The sequence below is a fragment of the Lucilia cuprina genome, chromosome 5, assembly GCF_022045245.1.
Source record: "Lucilia cuprina isolate Lc7/37 chromosome 5, ASM2204524v1, whole genome shotgun sequence".
NCBI lineage: Eukaryota > Metazoa > Arthropoda > Insecta > Diptera > Calliphoridae > Lucilia > Lucilia cuprina.
In genome coordinates, this window is record NC_060953.1 from 27996872 (window position 1) to 28019192 (window position 22321).

Here is a 22321-nt window from a genome sequence, read left to right on the forward strand (position 1 = left end):
GAGACACTGTATATAATACTGCATTTTTCGCAGTATCCAGTAAATGCATTGCACTTTTATGTTGCAAGACATTAAAATGCAGTTATGTACAACAAAATGTACAACAACATCTAATTCTAAAGCTACGTCCAGACCTGTAATATATTTGGTCCAAATATTTGTTATAAAATATTTAAAAAGTTGCGTCAAACAAATACAATATTTATTTCATGTTCAGACTTGAATAAATATTTGATGGTATTGTATTATCAAACAGTGCAAAAATAATTTGGTTCAAACACACACATGTTTTGCAGTCACAGTATATCGTATATTTTCATGCAAGAAAAAAACAATTTGGCAATTTGTTTTAATTTTAACTATTCTTATTAGGTTTAAAATTAAATTTTTATAATAAAAGTGTATAATATTAATATATAACACGATTGAAAAAAACTTTGTTTGTCGAATCTGAACATAAAATATTTCATGTTAACAAACAGCAATGCGGATGATTTTCATAAAACAAATTGATTTGCTGGCAAATAAATATTTTCTCATTGTTTCATCAATGTGAACACCAAAAGTCAAATAATTTACGTCATTTTGGTAAAATAATTATTTGATCTTGCAAACCAAATGTAAGATCAAACAGCGTCAATGACAGCTGTTCTTTGTTTATTTTATGAAAAAGAGTGTTATCACCTCATACAAAAATGTAAAATATATGACTGGTTTTATTTTATTTTTTATAAAATATAAATCTAAGACAAAGTTGTGACATTTAATTAAAATTCAAGCAATTGCGTAAATTAATGATAATTATTATTTTTGTTGTTTGTTTTGTTATTTATTGGTTGGTAACAACATACTATATGTAGTTATACTACATAATATATGCATCTATAGTCTAGTTTGCAGTCTAGTCCAACGGTTCCCAAATTACAATTAAATAAGAGATACTGTTATCTCGGAGTATGAAGTTAGGCCACATTTCATAATTCATGGACAAGCTTATCGCAGATTTAAGTTTGTCAAATTGTAAACAAAAGTGTTCTTGTTTGGAAGGACTAAAATAATATATTTCCGAAACAGAGGTTACCCTTTATTCGTCTTCAATACGTTAATCCAGGTAATTTTAAATATAAATATTCCATTCCGACGTGGTACACAGATTTTAACTTGATTTTGTCGACCAATATTATTAAATTAACATCAGAAAATGCATAAATAGTCAAAAGCATGAAGTAAAATTCACAGTACTTTCGCAAAGAATTCAAGTCATATTTTATGCGGATAAACGCATTCCGCAACAATATCGAAGAAGTTCAACTTTCTTATATTATTTTCCCGAAAAATTAGCTAACATACTCAGATTACACGTCTGCAATCGCAAAAAATTTTGCAACGTGACTCTTTAAGCACATGTCGACGATATTTGATGAAGAAACCTTTTCGTTACCTTAAAGAAAAATGAACGTGAAACATCTTACGATCAAAAAATTAAACATCATGTTAACATTTCAACAATGAAGTCATTCTATCTTCAAAAACAGGCAATTGAAACTTCTCTGAAATATTAATTATTCTTAATGTACGGGAATATTTTATAGAAATGACATATCTACATCTGTTTGACCTTGGGATTTATGGACTTATGGACGGATGAACAATTACATATTTAGAACAATAAGATATCAAAATATGTATGGGGGACCGCGAATTTAAATAAATTCCTCAATGGGTCCGCGAAGTAAAAACCGGGGGAACCGCTGGTCTAGTCTATAGTCAAGCTATAGTTTAGTCTATAGTCTTGTCTATACTCTAGTTTATAGTATTGTTTATAGTCTAGTCTTTAGGTTATAATCTAGTCTATAGTTTAGTAATTAATTGAGAAATTATTTAATTAATTTATTACTCAATTTATTTAAACAATTATTTATTATATTAAAGGATATAAAAATATATTAATAATAAACAACTCTCTATAATTTTCAATTTTATAGATATGTAATTTAATGAAAATTATTTCTAATTTGGTTATTTCCGGGCTTATAGCGATTTTTTTGAAATCGCTATAAACCGTTCCAAACAACCAAGGTTTTTCGCTACATTGACTATACTAAATAGCAACAACATGACAGTAAAGATCCACCATCTATCTCTTTTCCACTTGCACAAGGTATTGAAATGTAATTTCAATACCTTATGCAAGTCTATCTCTTTTCCACTTGCACAAGGTATTGAAATGTAATTTGTATTTTTCGTGGTAAAATTTTGATGAAAAACAATATTAAATGAAATTTTAGATTATATAGAAGTTATTATTCAATGATATAGCTTTTTAGTAAATATAAACACATATATTTTTGGCTTTTGGTTTGGTTGCGCATTAGCTGTTCTTGTTGTTATGTTCCTCTTGCCTGCAAACAAAATCTTGTTTTTTACTGTTTTATCCGTCAATTGCTTTACGAAATTATTTGTTGTAATGTAAACACCGGGCAAACAAACTTTTACTATTTGTATTGAATTGTGTTTGGCTTTGTTTCTTCAAACAAAACGTCAAAATAGAAATACTCATTTTAAGCACATTATGAAACAAAAATGTATTTATTTTTTTGTTTTTAGGCAGAAATTTCTATGAAATCGTAAAAATATTATTAAATAGTTTCTTTAACGTTTAACAAAAATGTTTCATGTTTGGCGTTTACATTGTGTTCACACTAAGAAAATATTTTTAGGTTGACAAATAAAAATGTTTCACGAAAAACAGCTGATAACTTGTTAGCTCTTCAAAAATATTTTGTGTTCACATTACAGCCAACAAATATTTGATAAAAAACGACAAATATTTGATAGGTGTGAACGTACCTTAAGTGAGGATAGAAACACGATAAAGGTTACCTTTTTTGTCCTCCAAAAATATACTTTGAATCAAAAACTTAATGACACTGCCGCTCATTTCGTTTTTAAGCAAAAATAATGTTTATTTTTTAAGCAAAAACAGCTCATAATTTTTTATTATATGTATTTTCTCAACACTTCTAACCATTTTGTTTTATTCGTAAAAAATAATATTTAAAAAAGAAATTTTCTGAAGTGAATAATATATGTATTTAAAAAATGCATATTTTAATTAAACGGGCAACTTTTAGCGAAAAAAATTAATTGTAAATATTTACCAATATTTAAACAAAATTGTTTTATTAGTAATTGAAATCTTAAAAAAAATTCAGATAATATTTTTTTAAATTTAAATTTTTAACTAAACGGGCAAGTTATGTTAAAGATAATTAATGGCAAATATATCTTAACAGATTGGTCTGATTTCTCAACACTTTAACCATTTCTGTATTATTCTTAAACAAATTCTGATCATATTTTTTCAAAAACGTAAATTTTTAACTAAACACGCAAGATTTATTAAAATTATTTCATGGCAAATATTTCTCAACATATTGATGTAATTTCGATTTTTTATATTTTTTTCCAATTTTCCATTTTAGAATCTTTCAAGTGTTTACTTCAACACTGCGGTTTGAGTTTTGGCCATAAATTGCGTATCTCTAGACCTACATATGTGCACTGGTCCGATTTAAATAAAATGTAAAAAGAAATTGTTTATAACGATCAGACCTTACTGCAAGTATTTTTCGTAATCACAATGTGAAAATAAAAGATGGAAAACAGGGTGGTAAAAGTGAACTCTTCGACTTCAAAAATTATTTTAAAATTTTTTAGCATCTATAAATGAGATCAAATTTAAATAATCATAAACTTTTCGCAATCTTATTGCAGTACTAATTAAATTTACGGGCTTAAGAGATATATAGTTTAAAAAAGTAGTAGACAAAAGTTAAACAATTAAACTAAAATAATTTTTAAATTTTGTTTATAACTTAGTACAACCATTATGTTTTATAACACTCATAATGTCTGCTTTAAGAAAAATTCAACTTCAGCTAATCGGACCATATTTGCAGATTTGTGAAGCTTTAATATATTTTTATAATCGAAGTACTCTCATTTAATACTACGTACCACACCTTGTATTTTAACAGGATGGTAACAAAGTACATTTTCAGTAATGCTAAATCGTCCTTAATAATTTTGTTGCACATTTTATTTAAATTGATTCCGCAGTTTATGAAATAAATAGCATTTCCACATAAATTGACATTTATTCCACTATGTATTTTTTCTCTTTGTTTAATTTTTCATACGGTTTTGTATAAAAACTGTACTCTAAATTACGTTTTTGTTAATATCTGAACTACTCAAGTCTTCATCGAGCAAATTTCAATAGAATTGAGAAGAGGTTTAGGTAATCTCATACCATGTAATTTTATCATTTTTAACACAGGGCTGCCTAATCCAATTGACATTTAATTATACACTATGAAAAGTGACATTTAACTTTTTGGAAGTAAAATATTCCATTTACAAGATTTTAAAGCCAATAACTTTAGTTATAAAAAGAAAATTAAGCTGTACTTAAAGAAATTTCAAAGTTATGGGCAACAATAATGTCTCTCATAATTATTCCAATTTAATGGGAAAAATAAATAAATAAATTTATTATGTTGGCCAGACAGTTCATAAATTTTATATCACATTAAAAAAAAAAACAAGTAAGAGTGCTATATTCGGCTGTGCCAAATCTAATATGCCCTTCACCATAGTGTATTTTAAACATATTAGTTTAATAATTTTTTCCCGACTACATTAATATTACGCCAAAAGCAAAACAAAATGAACAACAACAACGCTAAACGAAATAAAAAACAAAATACACAAAGCATCTAAACCAAGAGACATCTAAACATACATAACGAAAAACACAGAACAACGAAAACAAAATAAACAACGCAATAAAACCAACCTGCATCCAAATATACGAACAGAATTAACGAAAACAAAATACACAACTCAATGGCGCCAACAGCATCCAAACATACAAAACAAAATACACAGCAGAAAAACCAAATATATCTACACACACGTGTACATCTTTTTCTAATATACAGTGTTGTTGAAAAAATATAACATTTTTTGATAAAAATTTTCAGAGGTTGTCTCGGATTTTTGCTCATATCTCTATCTTGTGCTGATTTTAAATAGCGATCTTCTCGAAAGCATGTCTAACAGAATTATTGAAGATTCGGATCTCGCCATTATCTGGGGTCTTTTAAAAACACACAGACGGACAGACAGACAGACAGACGGACATAGCTTAATCAACTCCGCTACCTGTAAGGATCCAGAAAATATATATATGTGTATATATATCTATCCCATTAATTGTATACACGGATTTAGTTTAATCATTTGGAAATTAAAGCAGATCAATTCCCATAACCTTTCTTTTCATTTTGGTATATACTGTTGATACTGAAGGTTAACTCTGTATTCATAAAGACATTAATCGCTTATTTAATGTTTATTACGGACATTTTCTATACAAAATTCCTAAAATAAACCATTAATAACTTTATTAGACATTTATGAATATGGGGGTAAAATATTGTGTTTTAATAACTTTTATACTGTGTATAGTACATAGTATATAGGTAGGAATTCCTGCTAGCGAACAGTTACGAACACACTCAATTTTACAGAAACTTATTAATGGCGGGCACTCAAATTTTTCTCAATGAAATTACACACTCACAAAACCATCCCTACAAATACATTGAAAATAAATACGACAACAGCAACAACAAATTATTGAAAGCAATATCTAAACGAGGAGCTCCTATAGTTTGTTAACAGAAACATGCCTCCTTCACTTATTTGTTTGCTCTTTGTTAAACTATGTGTGAGTGAAAGTGTTAAAGTATTTGATATATTTTTCTCTTTATTTGAGGCTATACGAAAGAAGCTTCTTCATGATATGTACCCACGTACTATTTTCTTGTTAAGTAAGTTGACGTAAACTTTTTGTTAATACTAATGTTGAAAATTATAACGTTTCTGATGATTGTGTAGGGTAATTATTAAAGAAACTATTTTTCAATATAAATGTAACTATGTTTGAATATTAAAATGCTTCATTATTTTAAAAGCAAAAAAGAAAATTATTTGACTATAAAATAATTAAATACATATATTTTTATTTTTGTTCTTATATGCAAATCTTGTAGGGATTGTTCATTCATCATTCATTGAAATAAAACCAACGGGGACCATTAAGTATTTTCCAATTAATATATATCGTCACCTAACTAACCAAAAGTTCAAATGTAACAATATAAAAAATTTTAAATTAGATATTTAATTATGTACATACATATATGGGGAATTTCATGACAAGTGACCCAGCTCAGAAAATTGATTTTGACGAAATTTGTACTAATAGTTATAAAGATAAAAAAAATTAAAAATTGTTTAAACAATTTTTGAAAAGATTGAAGAAATATCTGTTTGAAATAACCGTTTGGAAAATTTTTTCTAGGTCGAATAGGTGAAAAGTTACACTTATTATTCCAATGAACCCTCTATGACTGAAATGTCCTTTTTTTTCTATAGTAGCCTTTGGTTTTAAAAATACCTTCCAAGCGTGGGACCGTTTTTTCCAATTTATGGAATAGTTCTGGCGTTATTATGTCCAATTCTTCATGCAAAGCAACCGCTGGTTTTGGAGGATAATGAGTGATTTAAAAGTTTTTCTTGTAAATATAACCACAAAGAGTTTTAGTCCAAACATTAACTTCGTTAAAAATTTGGTGAAAGAAGATACTTAGTGTTATATATGATCATTGATCAACAATTTCACGTACCAGGTCGTGTATTTTGGATCGTTTTTCAATTGAAAAAATAAATTGAATGGGTTGTTGTAGCCCTATTTTGGTGGTACTAGCATACAAATTTTGCTCTAAAATTGACAAGTGGGCCTTCTAGTCTATAATTACATTAATAAATTTTACCAGTCCAACCCAAAATATGACACAGCAACTATGGTCCTTTACAGTTGGTTTTAAGTTAGATAGTTCTAAGGCATCTCCAAGCCTCCTTCCATTATCCAATATTCTTAGTAATGAGTCTATTTGCTTACCATCGATTAAATTCGAAATGAGCGGTTTCCACCTTGGTACTTGACCATGCAAATTATTGCTCCCTAGAGTTTTGCGCATTATTTCGACACAAATGTTTATTCACAGGACTGTCCGGAGTTCGTTGTTAATATTTGATGCTGATAGTTCCTTCGATATTTCCTCAGTCATGTATTGACAGCAGTTTTGATAATGGTAAAAAGTCGATTTAATTCTTTGTTTTCTCAATGCGGGTAATGACAAAATATATTGTCAATGGGAATCTATCAAGCATTTCCTATATGTATTCCTATATCGGCCTTGATTATACAGACATAAATAAGTCTTCTTCTTCACCTTCGTGAGAAGGGTATATATACGTTTGTCATTCCGTTTGTAATTTCTATAATTTAATTTTCTATAATATAATATTCTGGATCCTTATAGATAGCGGAGTCGATTAAGCCATGTCCGTTTGTCTGTTGAAATCAGTTTTTAGACGACCCCAGATAACGGCGAGATCCGAAACTTCAATAATTCAGTTAGACATGCTTTCGAAAAGATCGCTATTTAAAATCAGCAAAATCGGTCTATAAATAACGGAGATACCAGACAACCTTGAAAATTTCATCAAAAAAGACATACATTGAATCAATTAATTTTATAAATTTGAAGAAAAAACTTTATCTGAACAATTATTTTTAGCAAAATTTGTTTGTTGTATTTTTTTAAAAAATATTTTATATATTAATTTTCTACCATAAAAAGTAAAATAATTTTAAAATATCTAAAATAAACCAGATTTTTGATAAAATGTAAACGTATTGTTAATTTTTAAGGTCAATAAAGTATTTTGCTTTTTTAGTTTTTTTGTTCATTTTATTAATATTGCTGCATTATTTTATAAAATTAAATATTTTTATTACTTTATATTAGAATACAATTTTTTAGATATTTTAGTAGTGGAACTAAATTTGGATATTTCTTGAGAGATTTATTATCCTATATATGTACCTGTCGTTAATTTGAATAAATTTCGAAAATAATAAGTAATTTTGAATTGGATACATGATATATTAGATAATCAATGGATTTGGACCTAAAAAATGTTTAGTGAGGTATAAATCAATATATTATAACAGAAACAATCTGGGGTTTTGGTCATTTTGTATTGGTAAACAAAAACTACATTACGGAAACTTCATCTATTTGGGGAGTACTGTGTAAATTTTATGTAGAATTGTAGAATATTGATTCTTATTCAATAAATCCAACACTAAGTACCATCCTAGCCACTCTAAGTATGGGGACATCACCATATACCACTATAGAACTATTACATGCTAAAATCTAGATTTTCACCCTCATATTTTAAATGCTTTATTTAATGAATACGATACAGTAGGAGTATTTGGATCTGGATAGTTATTATTAATTTGGGTTCTTAATATATATAAGTGTATGTATTAGCTGAAAAATATTACTTTTGTTGACTTTAGGGTATGATAACCACCTCTATTTTAAAATATCTAAAATAGGTATTTTTTCCTGTACTACACTCTAGCTACACTTCACATTGGTTTCAAGCAACCTAAGGTCTGTTTAGAGGTCTAAATTTAAACATAGTGTTCCTCCTAGTTCGTATATGGATTTTGGAGAAGATAATTTTTGAAAGACCACTCAGTGCGTTTTTTTTTTTCAAATAATTCCTTGGATCATTTCATTAATTACTCTATTTTATATTTTTTAGTGTTATTGATTAAACATCTCATAATAATATTTCATTAATTTACACTTGTTCTAGAAATCTAAACTAATTTTTTATATCGAAATTGCCTCATTATTATCCTTAATCCATAACATTTTTAAGGCAAATAACATCACATTTTCACACAATGAGGGTATGATTTTTGTAAATTGCAAATAAAACAATAAATTCCAAAAATTAATTAAAAACCAGAAATCTCAATATGCAAAATATTGAACCTAGGACCTTGCATGTAGGACCTTGACTAGGTAAGAACCTATAAAAAGGGACTTTTTGGTACTTTTTCGTTCTACAAAAGGTACTTTTTGAATTTTCTATAATATTAAACTTAGAAACATGAAATTAAGTATGTAGAGCCAGGATTAGGCTAGAACACATAAAAGGGACTTTTTGGTAGTTTTTCATTCTACAATAGGTACTTTTTGAATTTTCTATAATATTGAACCTAGAAACATGAAATTTAGCATGTAGGACCTTAACTAGGTAGGTAAGAGCCCGGATTAGCCCAGAACACATAAAAGGGGACTTTTCGTACTTTTTCGTTCTTCAAAAGGTACTTTTTGAAATTTCTATAATATTAAACCTAGAAGCATGAAATTTAGCATGTTGGGCCTTGACTAGGTAAGAACTTGCAAAAATAGACTTTTTGGTACTTTTTCTTTCTACAAAAGGTACTTTTTGAATTTTCTACAATATTTAATCTAAAAACCTTTAACCTTAAGTATGTAGAGACCGGATTAGTCCAGAACATTTTTGAATTTTCTATAATATTGAACCTTGACACATGAAAGTTAGCATGTGGAGCCTTGACTAGGTAAGATCCTACAAAAAGGTACTTTTTGGTACTTTTCCGTTCTGCAAAAGGTACTTTTTGAATTTTCTATAATATTGAACGTAGAAACATTATGTAGAGCCTGGATTTAGTGGGAACCCATATAAGAGAAGATTTTGGTACTTTTTCGTTCTTCAAAAGGTACTTTTTAAAATTTCTATAATATTGAACCTAGATAAATGAAGTTAAGCATGTAGAGCCCGGATTAATTTAGATCGTATAAAATGGGCTACAATTGTTTTTTTATTTTTTGTAATAAAATTCGTAATGACTGTTTTTTAAAACATCATGGTGAAGGGTATATAAGATTCGGCACAACCGAATATAGAACTCTTACTTGTTTATTTTGTTTTTCTGTGTTTTTCGTTATGTATGTTTAGATGTATGTTAGATTGCCTCGTGTATTTTGTTTTTTATTTCGTTTAGCGTTGTTGTTGTTCATTTTGTTTTGCTTTTGGTTTAATAATAAGGTAGTCGAGAAAAAATTTAAAATTTATAACTAATATGTTTAAAATACACTATGATGAATGGTAATAAGATTCGGTACAACCTCTTACTTATTCTTTGAACGTTTTAAACGCCAACACAGGAAGGATTTACAACATAATTATGCAATATTCAAACAAATATAAACTTAAATATTCCATATAATTACTACCTGCATAATGCTTGACTTTTTATGGACATGACTTCACCACACACATTATTTTGAGGTAGGATAGGTTGATAGGAGGTTGTATACTTCATGAAATCCGAGGAAATACACCTAGGCCACAATCGGGCCTGATTAAATTATTTTTCAGTGTTCAGAAACCCAGTTTCCCGAACGCAATTCCTAAGAATCTTCCAACCAGTGTTAGACAGGAATGTTCTTTCCGGAAATACATCACTTCCAAGATACTTGGATCTAACTTCGACGAATGCCTGGCAGTGGCAAAGAAAGTGCTCCAGAGTTTCACTGTCCTATCCGCATGCTCTACATACATGTGAATCCGCACATCAAATTTTGCATAAATATGCTTGTAATCCTGTGTGTCCACCCAGAATACGTACTATTATACTAACTTCAGACTTGCTCATTTTGAGTAGATTTTTCGTTCTACCACTGTTTCATTATTCCAAGAAGTCTTATGGGATTCTCTCACCCATATTTTTACTTCAGCTTTTGTTGCGTGGAATGGTTTTGCGTTTGACAAGTTAACTGCCTTGAGCTCCCTTTTCTTTAAAGCTATTACATTCGTTCTTTCGTTACCGACTACTCCCGAGTGTGCTGATACCCATATGATGTGAACCTTACCTCTGGGAGAGTATTTAGTTAAAGCTTTCTTACAATCCAATACGGTCTTAGATTCAGTTCTATCTCTTGATATAGCCCTAATTGCCTTCTGGCTGTCGGTAAATATATTTATTCATATTTATTCTAATGCAATTTACGCATTCCGTTATTGCTCGTACTTCTGCCTGGAAGCTTGTGTTATGATTTGGTAATCGGTGGTATGTTTCTGCTTCCGGATCTTCAATATATAATCCGTATACCGACAATTTTCGACAGTTTTGGAAGGATATCGCAGGATATTGTCCTTTTTAGCATGTAGTGATATCAAATTCTAAAAAAATAATGTTTTTTGGAAATAACCATTTATTGTACGTGTGAATTCAAAATAACATTCTAAATCAAGAAAAAATGTAAAAAAATAGTGGGACACCGGTGTCCCGTATACGTGAAAGTGTTAAAGGACAATAAATCACGTGTTCAAGGATTCCAAAAAATTCGAACATTTTTGCGAAGTATCTGAAATGACCCTTTTTGGTTTTTTTCTTCCAAACCATTATGAGTTTTTATAATTTTTTTCTTGTAAAAATAATAAAAATTAATAAAATTTCATTAAAAAATTTTAATATTATTTTTATAAAATAAGGCAGTAATTCATACAAAATACTAAATTTGAATATTTATGTGAGACACTGTATATACTTTTAGGCAATTTTAACAAAGATCAAAAAGTGATTTGAGAAACATTTTCCAACCTTAATATGTGTTGGAAATTTCATTAAAATCGGATATGGGAAACCGAAAATTGCTATTTTCTGAGTGTTTTGATATGGATTCTCAAAAATTCCTGTAATCTCACAGTATAAAAAGGAATGAAATGTTCTTTCTAAAAGTGTATATGAGTTAAATTTTATTCAAAATTTAACTCACACTTTTTTCATAATTTTTAATTTTATACTGCTTTACTGATCAAGAAGCTTATTAGCTTTTATTGCTTTTGAAAAAAGCTCATTACTTTTAAAATAATTTTTGTAACAAAAATGTTTAAAATTTATTTTCAATACAAAAATTAACAAATAACAACAATAAGAGATCAATATGAGGTATGAAAACTTATTGCAAAATTTATTTTTCTTTTCTAAGTATGAAATTTATAGATATATAGGATTACTAGCTTTTCCGTTCTTTTGTTGCATTTATCCAGGTATATAAAATAGATGAATTCTGTTTTCTGGTCTTTCTTTGATTTTGTATACTACTTATTGTGCTGTTTAAATCGATTTTAAACTTGTAAAATTATCAATTTCAAAACTAATCAACTAATTCTTCATCCAGTTCATTGCATGGAAATAAACGATTATATAATTCCACAGCAAACTCTTTGGATTCTGCTTTGTGGTCATTAGTTGGGTGCTTTCTTGAGCTTACTACTTTTATTCTGCTTTTATTAAGTCTTATCATAAGCCTATTACACAATTCTTGTGCGTATTGTGAGTTAATTTTGCTTAAGTTGTTGAATAAGAATTTATTAATTGCTTCGCCCTCTACGTGTTACAGAATCCTTAGTATACAATATTATCCTTTTATATAGAATTATATAAATAGCCGAACATTTTTATATAATTGTATATGTATTATATAAAAAAGGTAATTTAAAAAAACCGGCTATTCGATATAAAATACCGGTTTGTCCAATACTTGTATTCCAATGCTGTTCAATTTATAAAAATCGATGAAAAAGGCTATGAATTGTGTTAAGTTTTATAAAAATATTGCAGGTTTTTTTCCATACAAAAACAAAAATATTTGGCACTTAATTTTCCCCCATTTTTTCAATTACGTAACGGGTTGTGAGTGGGATATCTAAAAAAAATATTTTTACTCAAAAAACAAAATTTTTGATCTGGAATATTTTTTTGCATTCCACTAAGTGATCACAAAACTGTTAAAGAAAATAGTCTCAGCTTTCAAATTCACAAACCAATTTTAAAAATGTTACATATTATAAAATACAAAATATTCATGTTAACACTTTTGTTTCTGTAGATATACAAAAACAATCAATAAATTATAAAATATATGGGTATGTATTTTTTTTTTTTTTTTTTATTTTTTTTATTAATTCTTCATTTACATAACCGAGCCCTTAGGGCCTTATATGGCTAATTAAAGCTACTAGCTTTATAAAAACTACAAAAGTAGTTTAAGGTATTCAATTATTCGGGTTTTTATCTTATAGTTTATTCGAGGTTTTACGTTAGCCGGTTAATAATCGGATAATTAAAAATTATTCGATTATTCGAATAAAAGGAAACTAGAAGTTATTGTTGCATTAACCAATAATTTTCTTCATATACACCCTGTAACAATTTTGAAAAAAGTATTCACACATGGAAAAGTTGATAAGCATGTGAAAATAGATTCCACTTACAAAATTGCGTACTCCGATTTTAATGTCCTTATAAAAGGATTTCAAAGTATAAAGGGCTACAAACGAATATTTAAAATAATCACAGAGTTAATACTAATGGTCCACAGTTTCCTGTACGCATAGATTTTTTCATGTTTGAAAATAACTTTTGGTTTATAAACAAAAATATTATTTTCACTTCAATTCTTTGTTTAGTTTTTTATCAAATACTAGAAATTATTCCTGTTTATGTGAAATGCTTTTCTATAAAAAGACATTACTGTTTTTAAGATTTTCAACAAGTTCTAGAATTCATACGTCCCATTGAACACTACTTCAACTATAACTGTTGCTGAAAACTTATTAGAAATACTTAAGAACACAACAATGTTCCCAAAAAAAAACTGGTTGTAAATGATGAAACAGAACACGACTGTAACTTCAAGCAAAAACGTTGTCAAAACGACATAGGCCCATAATTAAAGCTACGGCAGTAACTACAAATTCTTTCATTTTCTATTTATTTTCTTTTGTTTTTATTTTTCGTTGCCTATTTACATGGTTTTGTTTATAAAACGTATGAAAATATTTTGAATGTATGGTAATGCTGTTGAGAGAATGAGTACCTAAAAATGTGAGGATAAAAATAAACGCTCTCAAAATAAAATCTATTTTTACAAGCGCATTCTACGACTTCAAAAAATGCCAATTTATATGGAAAAAAGCGCTATGCCCCAGTTCTGTTTCATCATTAAAAATAAAAGCGATAAAATTATTTCCATGATTTCTTATCAAAAATCATCAAATAAATTTTCTTTATTTAGAAAATTGATTAAGAAATGATGAAAATTTATTATAAAAATATTAAATTTTTTAGAAAATACATAGTAATTTTACTGCTAAATAGTGAGTTTTTCTTAATCGGTCAATTGATAGAAATTCTTCGGTTTATTTGATATTTAAAATTTGACAATTTTCATTTATTCGAACAATTAATCGTCAAAAATTATTCGATTAACCGAACGACGATTAATCGTTTGAATACTCTAGTATGTATGTATGTATGTATGTATGTATATATGTATGTATATATGTATGTATGTATGTATGTATGTATGTATGTATGTATGTAAAATCCTTTTATTTTTGGTAAACAAAAAACATATGAAATAAACCCAACAAACATTTACTTTTAAAAGAGTTTTACATATAATTTAAAAATTTAGTTTAAATTATAAGCACATATTTTACATTTAATCGTATTTTGGTACCATAAAAACACACATGCAACAATTTTTTGGTAAAAACAAAAATACAATAATTTTATACTTCATACTAAAATAGGACCTATCACGAAATTCGTAAAATCAAGTAATAAAATTCGTAAATTCTTTATTGAAAAAAAATCTGGATTTTTCTTATTAAAATAATATTTTCAAACATTTATTTTACTGAAACAATAACGTAAATTATTTGTATTTGTACTGAAATTTATGCAAACATTTTATCTGAAACTAATTATTTATTGTATTTGTAATACACAAAATTTCTTATCGAACCTATAAAAATTTTGTAAAAAAATATATATTGAATTTTAACAAAAATTTATAAAATTAAAATCTGGAAGAAAGTATTTATATACATACAACAATTTCATTCCACATTCTGTAAATTATTATTTTGAACTGTGAAAACTGAAACACTTATACATTAAATGTTATAAACCAAGTAAGATTATATAAATTTATTTTAGTATATACCAAAAATTATTTTATAGTTGTATTCCACATACTGACATATGAGAAAAACTTAAACAAAAACATTTATTGAATCAATAAAAATATTTACTGAAACATAAATTTATTTCAATAAAGTGTTTGTTAAAAAATATTTTCCTTCTGTGTGAAAAATAAAATGATTTTTTTAATATGCGTAATTGCATTTATTATTAAAATTTAAATTATAGAATTTGTCTCAACAAAATTTAAAATTTTGTTTATCTTAAAATTTTTCTATAAATGTTTCTATAAATGTTTCTCCGAAATATTTGCTTTCTAAGCGAAATTTTTTTTATTTATAAAACAAAATTTATAAAAACATATTTAAAAAAGAATAAAATTTGCTGACATGTTTTTGTGCCATTTGTGATGCTTATAAAAGTAGATCTACTTAAAGTATTCTATGCGTCAAAGCATCCTATCCTTTTGTACTTGTAACTTGCAGAATCAACATACTTTCAATCATACCTTAAACTATTGAAAAGTTGTAATAATGAGTTTTATACTGCGAATAATTTTTTTCATATTTTAAAAAATTTAAAAATATAAAATTTTGTAAACAATTTGTTATCAAATTTTTCATATCAACTTAATTATACCTAAAAAGTAGAAATATTTAATCCTAATGTTTGAAAAATTTGTCAAGTTTCAGTAAAAATTTATTTAATTAAAATTAATTGAAATTAATTTGACTAAAAGCAAAAAATAATAAATTTATACTTTAAATTTTTCTATTCTAGAAACAATACATATTTTTGTATCGAGCTTTACTTGATACAGCACATTTAGGCATTACCGAAATAAGTGCTGTTGGTTTGTCAAGTGCGATTGAAAATCTAAAATCAAAAGCTGAAGACGGAAGAGAAAAATGCAAATTGGAAATAGAGTTTGAAGTAAGTAGTAAGCGATTATTATAATTATTATTATTATTATTATTATTATTATTATTATTATTATTATTATTATTATTATTATACCCTTCACCTTCGTGAGAAGGGTATATATAAGTTTGTCATTCCGTTTGTAATTTCTATAATATAATTTTCCGACCCTATAAAATATATATATTCTGGATCCTTATGGATAGCGGTGTCGATTAAGGCATGTCCGTCTGTCTGTCTGTCTGTCAGTCGGTCTGTTGAAATCAATTTTTAGAGGTCCCCAGATATCGGCGAGATCCGAATCTTCAATTTTTTTATGTTTGGATGCCGTTGGCGATTGAGTTGTGTATTTTCTTTTTGTAAATTTGGCGAATTCATATAAGGTGGTGTTAATCAATCAGCTGATAATTTTTTTTCTTAATTCGCCTGGTTTTCCTTGCGTTTAAAGTTTGTTATTGTTTACATTTTTATATTTAAAAATGTCCGTTAAACAGAGAAAAACTTCGTTAATGTTTTGAATTATTTATGTAAAAAATCTGAAAATACCAAGCATCTCGTAAATAATTATCATTTTATTTAAATAATGGCATAATTGGTATGTATACACATATGTTATTTAAAAAAAATATTTTTCTATTAAATGTTAACATATTACACAATATTGTTTTATATGTTGTATTAAAATTGTGTAGATAACGTGATTAATTAAAAAAATCTCTTCCGGAACACTTAATATTAAGAAACGCATATGAAGTATTTATCCGGCTGGCGGCAACTGACTTCTACGTTATGGCTAAAAAAAGTCTGTTCCGGAACGCTTCATATAACAAAACCCATATGAGGTATTTACCCGTCCGACGGCTGCTACATTATGGCCAAATATTGAAAATTACTCCGCCGGAATAGAATTATCCATTCGCAACAAATATTCATTCATTCGTAATATAATATTTTCATGAATATGTACTTTTTTATGTTTATTTTTCACAAAAAATTAAGTTTTACTTAACTTAAGGCACTTACTTAAATTTAACAAATTAAGCTGCCGGAATAGAATTTTTCGATGGAAACAAACATTATTCAATTCAGATTACACTTTCCTCACAAATTTTAATATCTTTATCTTTATTTTTTAATATAATATAAACATTTTACAAAAATTTTTCATAAAATGAATTCGCCGTACTTATGGTTTTTGACATTTACGAAAACCAAAAGCAAAAACAAAATATATGGGAAATGTTTTTGTTGCAGAACTGCCACCACCTTATATGAATTCGACTTGGGTTGGTTTTATTGCGTTGTTTGTTTTGTTTTTGTTTTTCTGTGTTTTTCGTTATGTGTGTATATATGTCTGTTGTTTTAAATGTCTTGTGAATTTTGCTTTTTATTTCGTTTAGCGTTGTTGTTCATTTTGTTTTTCTTTTGGTTTAGTAATAATGTAGACGGGAAAAATTTAAAATTTATAAAAATATAAGATTCGGCACATCCGAATTTAGCACTCTTACTTGTTATTATTAATATTATTTATATAATATAATATTAATGTTCAGTAGGATGTATAATGGACCACCTTTGACACCTCTCAATTGATGCGTATTAATGTACTAATCAAGAAAAAAGTAAAATTTGCGGCAAAAACAATGTTGACAATTTTAAAAATACGCTTTGACAACTTGTTATATTTACCGAGTTTAATAAAACATAGTCACCTATTTTTTATTATACAGACACAATCTTGTACAGCGTGTGCTAATAAAAGTATGATAAAATTAAATGTGTTATGTGTCAATACTTTTACACACCAAATATTGACCATTAATATACATGTAATTTTTGTTGTAAAAACATAGTAATTTATTTTGTAAAGTTAGTTGTTTATTGATGAAAAATTGTTTTATTACAAAACTGGATACTTTTCTTAGTATTTTCAAGGAAATTTAAACATTTATATTTCTATATATGTAGATACATAAACTCTTTTGTATAAAACCGAGAACAATAAAAAGTAGAATTTGGAAAATGCTATGATCTTTTAAACTATAGGGCAAGTTCTTTTTATAAAATTTAATAGTAGTACCTAGTTTTAAATGAAATTGAAAAAATATATTGGTTTAAACTTTTGTCAGTTCAAATCTATCAAGGTGTATCCTCGATTTGTTCGACCATTGTTTAAGATCTTTGATTTGAGTCTGCAGATAACTAAAAGCAATTATTATTTATTTCTGAAATGTTCCATGATTTGCGGTAGAAACTAGACATCTGAACGAGTGCGTAAAAAATTACTTTAAAGTCACTCGTGTACATGTGTAAAAGCAAACAAATACAAAAGAAACAGAGACAATAGAGTTAAGAGTGAAAAACAAATCGGAATAATGTATGATCTGTTTCGAGACATCTTATGAGTGATTTTATATTCATTTAAATAAATTACAAGAATACGGCCGCCACCAAAGCCCATAAAGTTTCGGAATAAGTCTTAAACTAATTGGACAATGTTCGGTTCTTTACTAAAGAACCATTTATGTCAGGACACTTTTCAATGTCGAAATAAAGAGGACATAGACGCCACAATTGAAACGCTCACAAGTGACTTGGTGGAGACACTGAAACTCCTAATGGACTCCCATTTCCCACCTGGTATATCGAATAACATAGATGAACCGATATTGGAGGAAGGGGAGGCTAATTGTAATTACATCTGATATGGTTAAAGGGGCAATCAAGAGCTTCGCTCCCTATAAAGCTGCAGGGCCGGATGGCATTTTCCCCGGCACTCTTACAGATGGAAGATGGACTGGTTTCCGTACATCTGTCTCAGATATTTACTGCATGCCTGAAATTCACATATACCCCCATTAAATGACAGGATGCAAGGGTAATATTTATTTATTAAGCCAGGAAGACCTAGCTTTGCGACACCTAAATTTTATCGACCTATAAGTCTTACGTCCTTCCTAATTAAAACCTTGGAAAGGATAGTCGATAGTATGGTGAAAAGCAGTCGACAAAGACCAAAAATTTAAGCAGCATGCTTTTGTAAAGCGACGATTGGTGAACGATTGGCATTTTGTCACCTTTACTGTGAGTTACCACGATTAATAGCCTCCTAAGGACCCTAACCGAAAAAGGACTTAGACCTGTCTGCTATGCAGATTAAATAACTAGACTACAAGTAGTTGTAGTAACAAAAAATAACTACTTTTGTAGTTAAAAATGTTCAAAAACTAGCAGCAAATCAATTTCTATTACTACTGCTACCTTTAGATTTTGGTAGCAAAAAAATAAAAATTTTAATAGCAGTAGTAGAGTCATTGGTATTTAAATATTTTAATGTAGCAGTTGAATACTATAGCATAGCAATAAATGTTATTATATTTTTCAACAATCAGAAATTTGGTAGCAGTTTTAGGTAGCAATGCTACTTAAATTTTTGGTAGCAATGCTACTTAAATTTTGGTAGCACACAGTGGTATAGGAAAAAAAAAAAGAGGGAAATAATTCGGTAACTTCTAAACGGTTAATCCGATTTTAATGAAATTTGGTATGCACAAAAAGGAGGTGTTGTCGAGTTTAGGTTTTGAAATTGGACCTTATAGGCCAACCAGGGGCCCGGCGGGGGGTCCTCAAATTAGGACACCTCGGCTATGTTAAATTTTTAAAACGATCTTATTTCTTCATTTGAGTTCCGATTTAAAAAAAAGTAGCAGTAAATTATCTCTTATAGTTTAGGAGATATTCGCATTTGAAAATTAAAATTTTAAAATTTTTACCGTCCTTACTTTAGTTTTTTGATAATAGCGGGTCCAAATATTCCCGATTTTCGCCATTTTTTTTTATTCGCTTAACAACAAGTCTATATATCAAGCAGTGAAAGAATTATGTAAAAATCATGACTGAGTCCAAAGTTATAGGCATTTTAATTTAAAAAATTAAAAAAAGGCGATTTTTTGCCATTTTTTGGGGAAAAAAGTATCTTTTTCTTTTTAAGTTATCTAAAAAGTTTCTAAGAAGATGTATATAGAATTTATACTTTTTGAAAAGCTGACTTTACATAAAATACGATAAATGAAACAAAACCTAAAAATTTTTGATACCGAGGGGACCAGATCCATCCAAAAAAAACCCTATTTTTTATATAAAATTCAATTTTGAGCAAAAATTCTCAAATCGCATAGTCGATATCAAATTATAGCGACCTGTTTTATATGACCCAATATGTTCTTAATCATTTTGTAACGGGTTTCGATAACCCCGCCCCTGGTATGGATATAATAGGCAAAAAAACAAAAAAACCCATTTTTGGGATTTTTTAAAACTTTTTTGGGAATTCCGGGATTTCTAATAAGAAAATTCGAAATTTTTATTTAATTTTGGATTTTGAGTAAAAAAAAATCTACCTAACTGTAAAATTTCATCAAAAAATATTCATAAATAAAATTTTTATTGCAATTTGAAAAATTTGTATCTTCGCAAAAACTGAATAAAAAACATTTTTTTAATTTTTTTTAAAAAAGTATTCCGCGAATTTTTAATTTTCAAAAATTATATACAGTTTTGAAAAATAGACAAAATTACCTTTCCATTGATATATAACATGCCTACCTAATGTTTTTTAAGTGACAAATTAATTAGGGAAAACTCAACATCTTTTAGAGAATTTACCTAGTACTATTATTTTCATCCATACATTTGTTAGGCATGTTTTACTACCTAAATTTTTATGAATTTTTACAGCCACTTTTTACGATTAATCTTTTATTCTTTATCCCTAAAAAAAATTAACAAGTATTTATTTTATATAAAAATAGTCTTTATTTATTTTTTTTTATAAATTAATATAATTTTGTAAAATAATCGGTATCACAGTAGTCCATATCTAAAAGATAAAGTAAATCTTTAAATTCATGAATATTTTCAAATGCTAACGTTTTGTAGCAAATCCAACGTTTCCTTATAGTAGATAAAACAGGATCAGAAGATAGAATCAGATTATTAAAAATATCTTCATTTTGAGACTACCTAGAACACTTCCTTGAGCTAAACTGATGAATATGCTTAAAGTCTCTATTCCTCGATTCTTGGGGTTCTTCTGTAAGCTCTCCTAAAGGCAGAATATTATGTTCTATGATGACCTTTCCATGACATAATATCTTGTGAACTGTAGGTGTCATTTCTTTCCAGGGATATATTCCAAAAGTAATTTAGAAACTTTTGTAGAATACTCTCCAAATTTTGTTGCGTTCACTTTATGCTTGCTATTTATCGCCATTAGAATAATATTGACCTTTTGCAGTAAATCCATACTAATTCCGGTTATTTCGGAAGTAGTTTCAAAATGTTTAAAAAACGTCTAGCGGTATTACCATCGTTTGTGCTTCCATATCCTGTGAGTGGTTTATCAATATTTAATCCCATCCGCTTTTTAAATTCCTCTTGAATTCTTCGTTTCTCACTGGCTCTCATTTCCATTAACTCCTTATTGTTATTTGCACTTTTGTTTGCATTTTCCGGTATGCTTCTGTACTTTAAATCATATGCTAAATGTAGAAAATGTTCCAGAAATCGTATGCGAGCATTAGGGGGGATATTCCAAATTGTAATGTTTCCTCATTTATTGATCTTTGCTTGGAAATATTCGAAAATTCTGATTTTTTATCACCACATATGTAGCAGTACCAAGTAGATGATGTTCCTGTAATGGCATTTCCAACTTTCCCATCAATCATTGTAAGTTTTAAATCATAGGACATGTTAAACGAATAATTTTCTATTTCGATTGTTATAGGTTCCAAGTTTTTAATTTCTGCTTCAATACGATTTATCAAATCTTGCGTTGTTGTTTTGGATTCCTTTTGTAGGCTTATTGGCCTACAAAAAGCTTTGGATCCTGGAGTCGAATTCTTCCAAATATCATCGAAACTGGTTGATGGAGAATCGCTGTCAGCATACTTTCGAATTCTTAATGGAACTAGCGATGCCATAAATACACTTTTATACTCGGAAGATGATTCACTTGTGTTGATTTGTTTATATTCCGAGAGTGCTGATAATCCATCACATCCCCACTTACAAATGAGTTGAAGATCACAAGAATTTATTTTTTTTAGTTGGTCTGAAGAAAAGTCAGAAGCAATCCTTAAAGCAGTATTTTGTCATATGATGGTAAAACATCCACTCCTTTTTCAGATAGCGCCTTTCTTAACGTTATGTAGTTATCACGACTTAATCCCAGCTGCAACATAAGCGCAATAGCTTCTTCCTCAGTGAACGTTGTATCAGATGATGGTGTGGGTATACTCTTTACAATTCTTTTCAGTCGTCTTGGTGATGCGGTTGGAAGAATATTTGCAATTTTTATGGCATCCA

General features: G+C 28.1%; 1 protein-coding gene across 1 annotated transcript in view; it reads left to right on the forward strand.

Annotated features, from left to right (window-relative positions):
- LOC111685427 (tyrosine-protein phosphatase 69D) overlaps positions 1-22321 on the forward strand; it is a 210655-nt gene that overhangs the window by 175160 nt on the left and 13174 nt on the right. Inside the window, exon 7 of the mRNA XM_046952424.1 lies at positions 15812-15964. Within this exon, the coding sequence (XP_046808380.1) occupies positions 15812-15964 (153 nt within the window). The remainder of the gene's footprint in view (positions 1-15811; positions 15965-22321) is intronic.